At 41.1% G+C, this 13,987-nt stretch overlaps 1 protein-coding gene across 39 annotated transcripts in view; it reads right to left on the bottom strand.

Moving 5' to 3' along the window:
* The window catches only part of Map4k4 (mitogen-activated protein kinase kinase kinase kinase 4), a 141,741-nt gene that overhangs the window by 35,847 nt on the left and 91,907 nt on the right, over window positions 1-13,987 (bottom strand). For all 39 annotated transcript variants that reach the window (XM_038341606.1, XM_038341608.1, XM_038341615.1 and 36 more), the window contains exons 7-11: window positions 11,409-11,539; window positions 10,443-10,497; window positions 9,166-9,244; window positions 5,158-5,333; window positions 872-944 (exon numbers count right to left, since the gene is read on the bottom strand). In XM_038341606.1, coding sequence (XP_038197534.1) covers window positions 872-944; window positions 5,158-5,333; window positions 9,166-9,244; window positions 10,443-10,497; window positions 11,409-11,539 — 514 coding nt within the window. The remainder of the gene's footprint in view (window positions 1-871; window positions 945-5,157; window positions 5,334-9,165; window positions 9,245-10,442; window positions 10,498-11,408; window positions 11,540-13,987) is intronic.

Raw genomic sequence — 13,987 nt, 5'->3', positions numbered from 1 at the left:
CAGTATCAAACCTGCTCTGTATTCCCTACCAATACTCTTTAGGATCGGGGACAGCAGCAGGCCCCAAGTGGGCCTTATGAGTGGGCTTTGCACAGGATGCTGAGCTAGTACTGTTCTGTCTTCCCCAATCCCATCTCACACAGAACAGCAAGAATACAAACATGCATGCTGCAATTCCTTTGCTACATATGCCAGTGTGTATCTTACACATGCCATTTTAATCTCTAAAAGCAATTTTAGTTTGAAATGAACTCAGATTGTTTAAGTTACTGTAAGACTTCTTAGTAAAATTGCATGTTCCTCTTCAAACTCTTAGTCCTAACACATTCTCAGCACATCCATCTTTCTTCATTTTGTCCGTTCTCAGTCATAGGTAAGGCCACCTGGAATGCTATCATTACTAAAGTAAAAATAAAAAAAAGCAAATCCCTTACTCACTCAGCCTCCTGCTTGACTTTACTACACTTTGGGAAGTCAAAATAAACCAAAACATAGAGAGAGGAAGCCAAATGCTGGTAACCGCAGTTGCAGCAGGAAGAAATGAAGCTTCGAGAAAGGTTTCAACAGCTGCCTGTGAGTAGGATGTTTCTTTGTGTGCGGGTCTGACTGTTCTGGCTGGCAGAGGACTTGTACCACTGTGCCTCTTGGAGCACTAAATGTCAGCAGCAGTATTTCCTCAGCCCCAAACATAAAACTGGGTTAAAAACAAAACAAAACACTAGATAACAGTTTGGAGTGGGGAGCTGCTCATAGACATCTGTCATGAGGTGAGGATGGCGGACAGGAAGCGAGCCAGTGCTATCTGTTCCTATGGAATGCCAGCTTCCATGGACCTTCAGCTCTCATGAGGTGGAGATGGCGGCGTCCTTACCTTGGCTCTCCTTCCTGTTCAGGCACTTCCTCCTCTTCCTCCTCACTTCCGCTGTACTCATACTCGGTTTCATCTAAAAGACAAGCAGGAGCATTGACACATCCTGACAGGCACCTGAGGAGGCGAGCCTCTCCAGAGGCATGATCAACACAAGATGCTCTTTGTGAACATGGCGGTTTGGAGAACTTGCACAGAACAGATGCTGACTTCCCGTATCAATGGCAGTAAACTCCCTGAGCTGGCCACACTCCCTACAGAAGTGCTGGGTTTTCAGCACCGATAAATTCTTAGCTGTGGGATTTTCTGTGAGAGTACTCACAAGATAAACAGTCCAACAGCACCAACATATTCACAAAGAAACCTATTATAACAAAGTAAATATAAATAGATGATACATATATACATGATAGAGATAAATGGAAGATAAGTAGACACAAAAATTACCTACTGAATTAACCAAAGCAACCAAAATCATAACCAAATTTAATTATTTTTACATTTGAGCTTCTAGCAAGATGGCAAGAGAGAAAGTTTTGCTAAATGGAAATGAAAAGACACATTAGGTATACACTGTGCAGTAGCAACAGAATTAAACATTCTTGTGAAACATCCCTGAAGGGGCGGCCAAAGGAATGGTAAGAGTCTGAGGATAGGGTGCAATGAGATGCTGTTGGCCGGAAATGATGCGGCTATGGCACTCCCGAACTCGCAGAAGCTGTGGCTACACAAGACAAGCACAAGATCATCCCAGCCAAAATGATGGCATAGATGGGGGAGGCGCTCCCCAGGCTCCACCCCTTCCTAAGGAGCTACAGGTAGTGCACAGCTGCTGATGAAGGATTGCCATTTTTATCTGAGGGTCTGGCCTCAAACGTGGGGATTTAGAAAGGGCTGAAATAAAATTAAAAATCACAAGTATCTTAATAACAAAATTATAGCAGAAAATATCTCAAACAGAAAAACCAGTGGGTATCCACACACAAGAGCTATTCAGAAACCCAAATAGACATGGCCAGAGAAGACCCACTCCTCACATCACAGTCAAGGTTTCAAAGATACAAAGCAAAGAAGCAATACCACAAGCTGTAAGGGGAAAAAGCCAACTTACAAAAAAATGGGGGGGGGGCAGAAATCTCAAAATAGCATCAGTTCCTTCATCTGTAGCCTCAGAATCCAAGCAAGCATGGGACAATATATTTCATACCTTGAAAAGAATTAACTGACAACTAAGACTGATGTGTCCAGCAAAGTTATCTTTAAGAACTGATGGGGGAGGGGGGTATTTCAAGACAACACAAATTAAAACAATTCACGGCAACTGAATGCCTTTCAGCATGGCAGAAAATTCTTAAAGGAAAAATATGTACAGAGAAGAAGGTTTCATTCACAAGAATACTGAAAAGATCACATTTCATGAAAGGAGCTAAAGAACAAGCCAGAGCCAGGAGCCTGGAGAAAAATAACCGGTCACGTGCAACAGAGCAAACCAGAAAACCCCTAACCCTAAGAGGGGAGGAGCAAAGAAAAACTAATGATCCAACCAACCAGAATATCAACTAAGAAAATCATAGGAACTAGCAATACTCTCAGCAATGACTGTAAGTAAAAATAGCATTAACTTACCAATAAAAAGATGGAAACTAACTGGTTGAATTAAAAGGATAAGGTAACTGTTGTCTCCAAGAAACACACTTAACTAGCAAAGACGTCCAAAGATTGAGGCAGGAGCTGGAAATAAACTGACCAAGCAGAGCAATTACTGTATTGGATACAGCAGCTTCCAAACCAAAGTCAGAAGATGAGGAGAAAGAAGCACTACAGGAAGGGAATAATTCATCAATGCCATATAATAGTTGCAAAGATTCATTCATCAAATACTGTGGCTACCAATTTTCTAAAACTCATAGTAAAAGATGTGAAAGATCACGTACATCCCAACAAAACAAGAGCGGGAGACGTCAATGCTCAACTGTGACTTCTTCCAACCCAAAACTCAGCACAGACACTTTAGAACTAAACTACACCAAAAGTCAACTGGACTTAACAATATCTATAGATTATTCCACCTTCATACAGAAAAGCCTCATCTAAACTTGATCACGTTATAAGTCACAAAACAAGCCTCAACACACAGACAGGTAGAACAAGTAAGTAGACAGAAAAATAATCCCTTTTATCTTAGCAGACCACAGTGGAACACAAGTAGAAACCAACAACCACAGACACCTTGGATCTCCAACAACACACTTCTGAAAGATGCAAATGAATAAGAGAACAGTCTATGGACTCTCGGTGTACTGCCCAGCAGTCCTGAGAGAGAAGGTTACTGCTGTAAGTGACCACATTCAAAATTCAGAGATCTCAAATAAAGCTCTAAAAAACGAGATACTAAAACAAAACCCAGCAAATCTTAACAAATTAAGATGAGAACAGAAAGGAGTGAAATAGACAATCAAAAGATCTAGTTCTGTGAAAAGATTAACAGGATCGACAAAGTCCTACTTAAACGAACAAAAACAGAGAAAACCCAAATTAATACAAATAAAGATGAAAAGTAAATTGTTACCACCGATTCCAATGAAATCCAAAAGATTGTTACAGAATGCTTTAAAAACTATTAAATATTTAAAAAAATATTCTAAAGGGCAGGAAGACCTAGAAGAAATGAATCAATTTCTAAATGCCTACAATCTACCACAGTTCAGTCTGTGAGATATAAGCATGTAAAGAGGTCATCAAGAAGCACAAGGCTGGAGCAATGCCTAAAGGGTCTCATAAAGACAGCTCCAGAATGGACAGATGCATCACAGGTCGTTACCAAACATTTAAGGAGGAACTAACACCAATACCATTCCATCAAAGTGAAGGGGAAGACAACCAAACCCATTCTATGAAATCAAGATGACCCACCCTATCAGCAAAACTGAACAAAGATATAATAAGAAGAAGAACATTAAAGATCAATTTCTCTAATGAACATTGGGTGAAAATTTCTCAATAAAATACTTGCAAACTGTATTCAAGAATATATTAAGACTATATACCAGAACCAAAGTGTTTTCATCTCAGGGATGCAGAGCTGTGCACAAGAACAAATGCAATACATGATATAAATAAACTTCAGGACACCGTTCAATGCAGAAAAGGCACTGGACAAAGTTAAATGTGTTGTCATGCGAAAAATACCAAAGAGTCTGGCATTATGGCTCACACCTATAATTCCAGCACGTGGGAGGCTAAGACAGAATAAATATGCAGCATGAGCTATAGTGAAGTGCCATCATAAATGGATGGATGGATGGACAGACGGATGAGGCCCTAAAGAAATTAGGAACACAGAACATAAGAAGACACTTCAAAAGTAGTAAAGACTATATATGTCAAACCTATAGTTAACATGTCTAAATGTACTAGATGGGAGAAAATGAACATATCATCTAAAATCTATAATTAGACACTAATATAGTACTTCAAGTCCCACAAAACTAAAGCAGTAAGACATAAAAAGAATAAAAATAAGAAAAAGGTCAAGATATTGCTAACCTCAGACTCCATGACTCTACTTAAAAGATCCTACAAATCTGGTAAATTCCCTTTCATTAACTTGAAGGATACAAAATTGAATATACAAACCCCAGTAGCTTTTCTATATACCAATAGTAAAGTTTCTAAGAAGAAATAAAAGTATACAGGAATAATCCTGGCCAACGAAGTGAACAGCCTTTACCATGAAAACTTTAAGTCACCTGAAGACATTACATAAGAAAACCTTCCTGTGCTTAAAAAATAATCCAAAAATTCACACGAAACAGAAGATTCTGAGTAGCCAAATAAATCCTAACAGAAAGACACCTTAATATCTGATTGCAAATGACACTTCAGAGTCACAGTGACAGACAGAGCACAGTAGTCTTGGGAGTCGCAGTGACAAGCATCTTTCATGAGGCCCCTCTCTTACAATGTTTACATATGTGTGTCAGTGTGTGAGGATATGACATAAACAGGGACCCTGAGAGGGGAGATATGGCCGTTTACTGTGGCTTTACGCTTGCAGTGTACATATACAGGAAAGTACAGGAACGTGGCAGAAAAATGGAAAGAGAATGTGAGGATGGAAGGGCACAGAGGGAAAGGGATGGCAGGGAAGGCAGTGGAGGATCAATAACAACAACAAAACCCCTGTATCTAAAAATGTTAGGGTGAAGCCTTTAACACTAATTTATAATCTTCTAAAATTTATTCAATGCTATGTTAGAAAAAAAGTGAAAATAAGAGAGACGTAATACCTTTCTCACCCCTCTTCTTCCTGGTCCGGTCTATATGATCCTTCAGCTGGATTCGAACCTGCCTTTCATTGGGCTGGTCCCTTATGAAAGGGTGTTTCAAAAGCTGCTCTGTAGAGGGCCGCTGCATGTAATTCTTCACCAGGCAGCCTTCTATAAAGCTGAAAAATTTCTTTGACCTGTAAGAGGAAGTGAAACACATCATCATACTTCTACCTCAAAAGTATAGCTCCAAAATAGCAGTGAGAAGCCTGAAAAGCGTTCTGCCAATACGCAGCCATGCTGGGAGAACACACAGGAGCCCAGGACTGAGGGCAAGGGGGCAGGAGCATTAACGTGGCTTTACACTTGCAGTATACCACTAACAATGTACCAGAAACTGTTGTAAAAGAAACCAGATTTAAAGGAAAGAGGTCAAGGCTAAAGTCACGCAGTTTCCACCACATCAAGGGGGGGGAGGGGGGGTGTGGAAGAAGCAAGAGGATAGAGGAAGGGCTTCACTAAGGGAGCGGGGAGGACATGGACACATGGATGATGGGACTGTGAAACACACAAGCAGGAGCACAGATGAAGATAGTTGTCTGGTATCCGGAAAACAAGAACAGACAGAGAGATGAGCAGAAGGTCTGCCTCAATGGGCAAGTGCAGGGCAGTCTGAACCCACTGATGCTCCATCCAGTCTTGCACTGGTTTGACTCATCAGATCCCAGTGCTTGATAACAAAGGCAGAAGTAGCAGGTTTTTACTTTGGGAGAGGGCACAATAACTGGTCGCCCACATGGGTGCCACTAGTCACTTTCTGAGCTTTGCCCTTTTCCCATTCCTGGCCCAGTGCATGAAAACTCATACCTAGTCTTACCTTTGGTTGGAACATTTAAAAATGTACATATGTATGTATGTATGTATGTATGTATGTATGTATGTATGTATGTATGTGGGCGAGAGATGGTTCAGAGGTTAAGAGCACTGGCTGCTTTTCCAGAGGTCCTGAGTTCAATTCCCAGCAGCTACATGGTAGCTCACAACCATATATAATTAGATATGGTGCTCTCTTCTGGCATGTAGGCATATATGCAGGCAGAACGCTGCATATGAAATAAATGAAATCTTTTTAAAAATATATGTGATGGGGGAGAGGGAGAGTCACGCGCATGTGTGGAGGTTGGGAACAACTCCATGAATTCATTTCTCTCCTTCTACCTTTACACAGGATCTGGAGATCAAACTCAGGTTTCTAGACCTTAAAAGGGGATAACTTCCTTTATTCACTGAGCAGTCTCATTGGCCCAAGTTAAGTTGTTCTTGCTGGGTTATCTTTTGATACTCAGTTCTGCGACGGTCTCCTGGTAAGCCTTTCCTGGCAGCACCCCACCCCAAGTTAAGAACACTTCTTCTGGAGAGATCTGCAAGTCACAGTTTGCACACTATAGTTTTGTTTGTTTGGTACACGCTGAGATGGGTTATTTTTCAACTTGTCAGTCATGTTCAATATTAACTATACCACAAAGAGTATTTTAATTTTTGTTGAATGAATGAGTTATTCATTTTTGTATTTATTTCAGTTCTAATTATGTCACTTCTATATCTCATATTTTCAAGCAATTTTTTCAGTTTAAGCAATATTTATACGTACATCTATCTGTGTTAGACTCAGTAAGAAACACACATGTAAAGTAGAGGAAAGTTAAGTATACACAACAGCAGGTATATTAAGGCAGAAAAATAAACTATGTCAGTGTTTAAGCATAAACCAAAGGTACAATATTGTTATTCCAAATCGGGAACAAGAAAACTGTATTCAGGCAATGAGAACATGAACAAAAGGGCAAAAGTATCACAGACTAAAGAGTCACTTTCTGAGGCTATTACAAAAGGCAGAAAGAGAATGGAAAGACAGGTCAGGATCACTTCACAGAAGGGTCTAAGGTTAAAGAGGAACATGACAGTCCATGTAACAAGTATAGTACAGCATCCTAACACAGATTATCAAACCTTGCACTCACTAAGATCATTCATGGAACTGACTAAAGAAACAAGTACTGACTCACTACACCAAAATTCCAAATTTTGAGGCTCAATCCCTAAATTAAAAACCACTTATGCACCATGTCCACCAGATAACACTTAGGAATCAACCAGACGTGGTATATTCCTTAAAATCAGTAAGTGAATTCTTCTGGCAGATAAGCCACTGGCCATTTCTGATAGCCATTTCTCCAGAAAAAGTAACAGAAATTACATCTGGGAAGTAAGACAGAAATCACAAAGGAAGAAGCTGGCTGTACTTTCAAACACTTGGATAAGATGAGAATAGTGGTACAAATGAATCAATGTAGCATTTTACCTAATTTAGTTAGACAGAGTTTGGCTTAAGAACCCATGAGGAATCACGCGCCATCTACCACTGTCTCGGTTAGCAATATGCTACATGCAAATGGTTAACCAAAATTTACATATAATGGAGACAGTGTGAAATATTCTTCATACACAATACTGATTTGTAATCCTCTCAGAACAGAATCTCAATCAAATCTCACAAGAAAAAAAATGAAAGGAAAACAAAGACCACTTGGTTTAGCAGGAGCTAAATAGTTGCTCCAGTCCCTTAGCTTGAACCCTGGGAAGCAACACTACACACATTTGATGTCCTTGGCATTGGCTATCAATGATGCCCAGAATCATCATCTCTCACTTATTAATACAAGGAACTAATCGGGACCAAAATCTTTGCAACTGTGTGGTTCTTTAGATCTCTCTAAACACTGGTTTAACAGAATTAGGCAATTCCTTTACTTAGCATCGATTTAAGGTTAAAGGGTATGTAAAGAATAGGAAAAAATCTTGCAAGTAAAAGAAAGGTGGGAAAGGAAAAGTGAAATGTGTTGAACACCAGGAGAGTAAACAAGGAGAAAGGAGAGAGGTGGGATGGTGTGTGCACCTACAGCTGAGGGAAAGGAAGTCTGCATGGCTCAGAAGACAGGAACCAAGAATACAGCAGCCAGTAGAAACTGAAAGACCAAATCCAGACGGATGGACTGACTGTGAGGCCTCGTGTGTATTTCAGAGAGAGTAACAAAACCTAAGAGGGAGTAACATTAATTAATTGGAAAATTAGTAAGATTTCAAACAAGAGGAAAATGGAAAGCACAGTAGTGAGGCACGACTAAACAAGCCGCGAGCAGAGGGTGCAGAGGCAGGGGTGGGGGGAGCCGGGCTGGACAGCATGGGGTGCTTGAGTGCAGACAGGAACTACCAGACAACATTCATGGGGTTGTTATGCAAAACTCTCAGCTCCCCTCCCAAAAAAAGACACTGCCCCTCCCTTAAAGATTTAAAATTGACCAAAGCACATGTCAAGCTACAATTCTAAACGCTTTGCTCAGCCAGTTATCATGCCCACCCTCCATGAATGCCAGAATTCTGAACAACAAACTCAGAAAGCGACAAGGAGAATGGGAGCTGGCTGCCCAGTGGCGAGGGGCCATTCTGCTAACCAGCTCTTCTGAGACAAAGAGGTATGCCCACCTGCCATTCTATAAACCATCATTACAGTAACTGCCCCCTTTTCAGACACGGTCTTGCTCTATTATCTAGATGCTTCAAACCCCCACGTTCGAATGTTCTGCTGGTTGTAGTCTCACAAGTCATGGGGCCTGCAAGCACGCACCACGGCCCAAATACCTTCAACCAATATTACAGTCTTATCATAGGACTTCCAACACATCTTTGCCATTTTAGTAGGAAAATGTTCTGCAACATATTACACTTAAAAGATGTTTAAACATTAAAATATAACCTTTTCTCTATATTTGGAGCTTTCGGGTGTCACTAGTCATTAGTGTGTAATCCAAACAATTTATCAAGAACAACAGCACAAAGAAATAAATGCACTTTAGATTGTTTGGGGGTGCTGACTCTTGTTACCGAAATTAGAATGGCCAGAATTTTAATCCAAAGTGAAACAATTGGGGGTGGGGGTTTTGGAGGGAGGGAAATCCATATACAGCTTACCATTTTTTGGACTTCAGTCTGGGAGGAGGGTTTCTAGGGATGAGAAACAGTGCTCTCATGGGATGCATGTCACAGAGAGCTGGGGAAAGGAGACGGCTGTGTCAGTAAGGCACGTATTTACTCATTCTTGACTTCGGAATTCATTCACAAATAATTTCAAATACTCTATCCCCACTGTTCAACTGCCATGAATATCAAGCAGGTGAGATGTTTTTTACAAGCCCTAGGCCATATCTTGGAATTTGCTCTTTAAAAACAGCAAAATATAAGGAGAAAACCAACAATTCACAACTTCAAATAGATACTGGAAAGTTTTCATAAATCAAAGATAAATATTAATTCAAATTTAAAAGGAGAAAATACTTAAGTCTTCAAATCACCTTTATGATTGTAATGAAAATGGCTGTTTCCGTAAGTCTGGTTTAAGGCTCAGAAGGCTTGTGAAGGCCGTCAGAGCCTCCACTCAATACTGTCTGTTACTACAGCTAGAGTCACCAGGAAGAGTAAACAGTCTTTGTAGTTACCGTCTGTATTTACACAATCCGAGCAAGGTGAACTCAGCAGACATGTACACTAGCGTGTCACAGTAGATGAGACACGTTTCCGGGAGAAACTTGGGGCCTAGACTAGCAGACACCAGTGTCCCAGTGTGAAAGAAAACAGGCAAATGAGCCAGCAATAGGTCCCCTGTCTCAATATCATACAAATATACAAGGGACACGGTTTCTGCATTGTAACTGTTTCTTTACTGCCAATAGTTGTTCATTCACTCAACAAATATTCAACAACTATGTGCGAGGCATTATACAGTTTGTGCATACCTTGCTGAAGCAGACCAGGAGAAAATGCTATACATGTTTTCTTTCCTTATTTTCTCTACATTTCTATTACAACCTTAATTAAATATCAATTTCATGAGATCAATCAATTTACTGATTTAAGTCAAGGAAAAGAAAACTCAAATCTTCACAAAAAGTCCCATAAATAAAAGACAGTATCTCAATTTATAAAGTCAAAATAAGAAACAACAAAATTTTAAAAGATTAGGGACCTTTTCCAAGTGATATTTTTATATGCAATTAAGAAAAAATAGCCCTTATTAAATCTGGAGCCCAGGAGGATCACTGGTTACCAAGAATTCGCTCTACATCTAAAGCCACTCTTGTTGGTGGCCCTTCATTCACTCGCCCCACAGGTTCTGCCCAGTGGCCCTTGGGTTCTTACTGTGTAATCAAGTTACACAGAAGAAATGAACTCAAAAGGAAGAAGTTACTCACGGGGGGCACCTTCTGCCATCTCAATTGCTGTGATGCCACAAGACCAAAGGTCACTCTGCAAAAACAAAAAGAGAATGTTCTAGATACCTATTTATATTTCTGGACAGGCATACAAATGAAATAAATGCATCCTTCAGGGAAACAAACAAACATTACCTCTCCCCAGCGCCAGAAAATATTTGCCATTTACTTCACCCTGATATTATTTTGACAATGTTGGAAGGTGTTTTCAAATTGTAGGTATAGTATATATTAATAGTAGAAAATTATAAACTCTGCAATATATTTTAAAATACTTGAATCAAAAGAAAATTCCTCTGTGGCAATGGTTTAGATTAATCCTCATTAACTGGGTATTTGAAACAAACACTGAGCTACATGGGGAACAACTGAAACATGAACTCATTTTTAACATCATTAACAGGCACAATAACCACTAATGCAAACGTCTGGTTTGTTGACAAATAAAGCAGCAACACAGTCAACCTGAATGAGATTATTAAATACGGGTTTTATGTCTGGATGAAAAAAGTGCATTATGGTTTCAAGTCCCTAGAGGTCACTGTATAATCACTTCAATTTATTTGTATAACTAAGAGGTTATAAAACTCGTTACACAAAAATACTACAAAATTTCAGAGGATGCTATTATAAATTTTGATGGTATATTAAAAAGAAACCGTATCTGATTCTAATGTGTTCTTCAAGATAAAAAAGCTGCTAGGGGAGGGGCATTGACAGGCTCATGAGGAGATCTGTGCCTAGCTGCCTGTTTGTAACCTCAGTGAGATCAGAAACGAAGCTACAGAACAATAGCACCGAAAAAGTATCTTTGCACAGGCCTGAAAACCTCATTCAACAGTCTGTGTATTCCAGTAGGTGTGAGTGGTGTGCAGTTCAGGCAAGCCCCAGTCCTCTGCCATGCTAAGGACCCACGGATGGCCCAGGAGAGCAGCTGCCACTTACTCTGTAGTCGTAAGTAGCGTCTGGGTTCTCATCGCAGGCAATGACCTCAGGAGCCATCCAGTAGGGTGTGCCTATGAATGTATTTCTCCGGCCAACTGTCCTGTCCAGCTGAGCGCTCACACCAAAATCAACTGAGGAACAAAAAGCAAGGAAAAGTGGAGCACAATTAACAAAGGAGAAAAAAACTGAGGTGTCACAGCAAACACAAACAACACTGCTTTGTCATCCACAGAACTGTTCAGGCAGAGCAATGACACCAAGAGCCTGTACCCACTCCAGAAGAACCTAAGAGGCCTGGCCCCGGACCAGAAGAGGACCTGTTTGTTACAGGGACAATGAGGTTTGCACTTTTTAGAAAATATGTGTGTCAAAACAAGTGCAAATTAAAGAAAGCCCCAAGTTTAGGAGAACAGACATAGAGCCCGTCTTAGATTAGCTCTGCAATTCACAACTGTGATTTTCCTGGAAAGAATGAACAGAAAGGTTCCAGGTAGGCAAGAGCTGTCTGTAAGAATTGTTTCCCCGGATCCTTGCTTCCCCCACTGTCAGAGCTTATTCTGCATACAGGCCCCAGGCTAACACATGGGGACCCAAAGGGGCCTGTGAGACGGCTCAGCAGATATGGGAGCTTAAAGGAACTCACTGGACACACCTAGGGACCTAAGGTCCATCCCTGAAGCCTATGTAAGGTGGATGGAAAGAACAGGCTCCAGTTATTCTCTGACCTCCATATGTGTGTTGTGGCATTTGCACCCACATTTACACATCATGTGTGCGCTCGCGCACGCACACACATACACACACACACACACAGAGAGAGGGGGAGAGAGAGAGAGAGAGAGAGAGAGAGAGAGAGAGAGAGAGAGAGAGAGAGAGAGAGAGAGAGAGAGAGAGAGAGCGCAAATAAACCTACAATAAACATTCCCCAGAACAACTGGGCCTTCAGTTGACTTTTCAGAGTAATTTCTACTTCCCACAAATTTAATGATGGTGGTTGAGAAGAAAGTTAAAGGATGGGAGGCAGGGCTGGCAGAAAGCCCACGTGCTGGTTGTTTGCCCATCAGTATTTGCCCCCATCATCATAGCCCACACACTGCCATGAGCCCAGCAGGAGGGTCGAGAACAGGAGCACCTCACACAAATAGGTCTACAAAATGCTGCACAATTGGCAGGGGCTGCATATTTCACCTCTGTGTACAGAACAAGTTCAGAAAACTGCAGGCTTACTTGTTGAATGCTCCTCAACACAAGACAACAAAATTAGGACAAAGACTAATTAAGCGTTCTAGAACCCTGGCTAGCAACAGCAGCCGATAACTGAAGGGTATCACAATCTCGGTGTCGTGAGGTCAGTGCACAGACACACCTAACCAAGTCAGTCGGAGCAGGGACGGAGCAGGTGTTCCAGCTTATCTCTAGGCAGACTTTCCACGTGTCAGAGCATCTGCAGATAGCCAGTTAGCACAGGCACTAGAAGAGAGCAGTGATCTGAACTCTAAAAAGCAACTTCTACAGTTCAGACTTTTGAGAGGGATACTAGATTATTGAGTGGACAAAGGAAAAATAATGTGAAAAGTAGAAGAAAAGTTAATGCTGTTTCTGCTTAAAAATGTTAACAGAGTAATAATAACATGAGAATAAGTTCAGATGTAGCTAGGAGAGACAGGGAACACTGTAAATCGTTAGAAGCCACCTCTAGGAAACAGTACCCATGATGACATCCATCAGATACCTACAACACTGAAGACAACACACGAGGTGCTAGATGAAGGCAGCAGGAACTAACACAGCCCTGGTGCTGGACTCCAGAGTATTCTGGTGAAGAAGAGTGCTTTCTTTGCTTTGAAAAATGCTACACACTCTCAACAGAATCATAAATTATCAACAGTGCTACAGAAAGGAGGCAGGAGTCCTAGGAGGGTCAGAGGGCCACAGAAAGCCCCTGAGAACAGGAAAAAATGGTAAGTTTGAAAATGAGGACGGTATTACCAAGGGGGAGCAGGATATGCAAAGGGTCTGGGCGCAGTCTAAGAAGGAAAGGAAAGGAAATGGCAGTGACTGAGTGATTGATGCTTCCACTGATCTTTTTGTATCTCAAATGCATCTTGATTTAATTTTTTGACTTTATTTATGTATTTATGATTTTCCTTATTCTATAAAAACTTCCTAAAATTGCTTCCACATTATAACATGCAACATAGGGTAGAAAAAGGGGGTCAGATGACAGGCAGGAAAGTAGGAGGGGTCAGGCCCACACTTTTCATAAGCCAGAGCAAGAAGTGTGAATTTTTGTGACGTGAAACAGGAAATCATTAGGGGTGTGTGCTTCTCTGTGTGTGTGTCTCTCTCTCCCCCTTCCCTCTTTCTGACTTCATACCTTAGGCTGACTTCAAACTCACAATCTTCCTGTTTTAGCCTCCCAAGTACTAGGAATACAATGCCAGACACCACTAAGGGTGAGGTTGAAGAAAGAAAGAAAGTCTGACTTTTATGTCAGCATAGGACTGAAAGTGTTCCTCCGGCATCAGTTCCTGGGATTGGGTCTTGTGGTGGTTTGCATAATGCGGCCCTCACAGGTC

Source organism: Arvicola amphibius, chromosome 9, assembly GCF_903992535.2.
Source record: "Arvicola amphibius chromosome 9, mArvAmp1.2, whole genome shotgun sequence".
NCBI classification, from domain to species: Eukaryota; Metazoa; Chordata; class Mammalia; order Rodentia; family Cricetidae; genus Arvicola; species Arvicola amphibius.
Note: the sequence above shows the minus strand (reverse complement) of the source record. Positions and strands in the feature narration are given on the sequence as shown.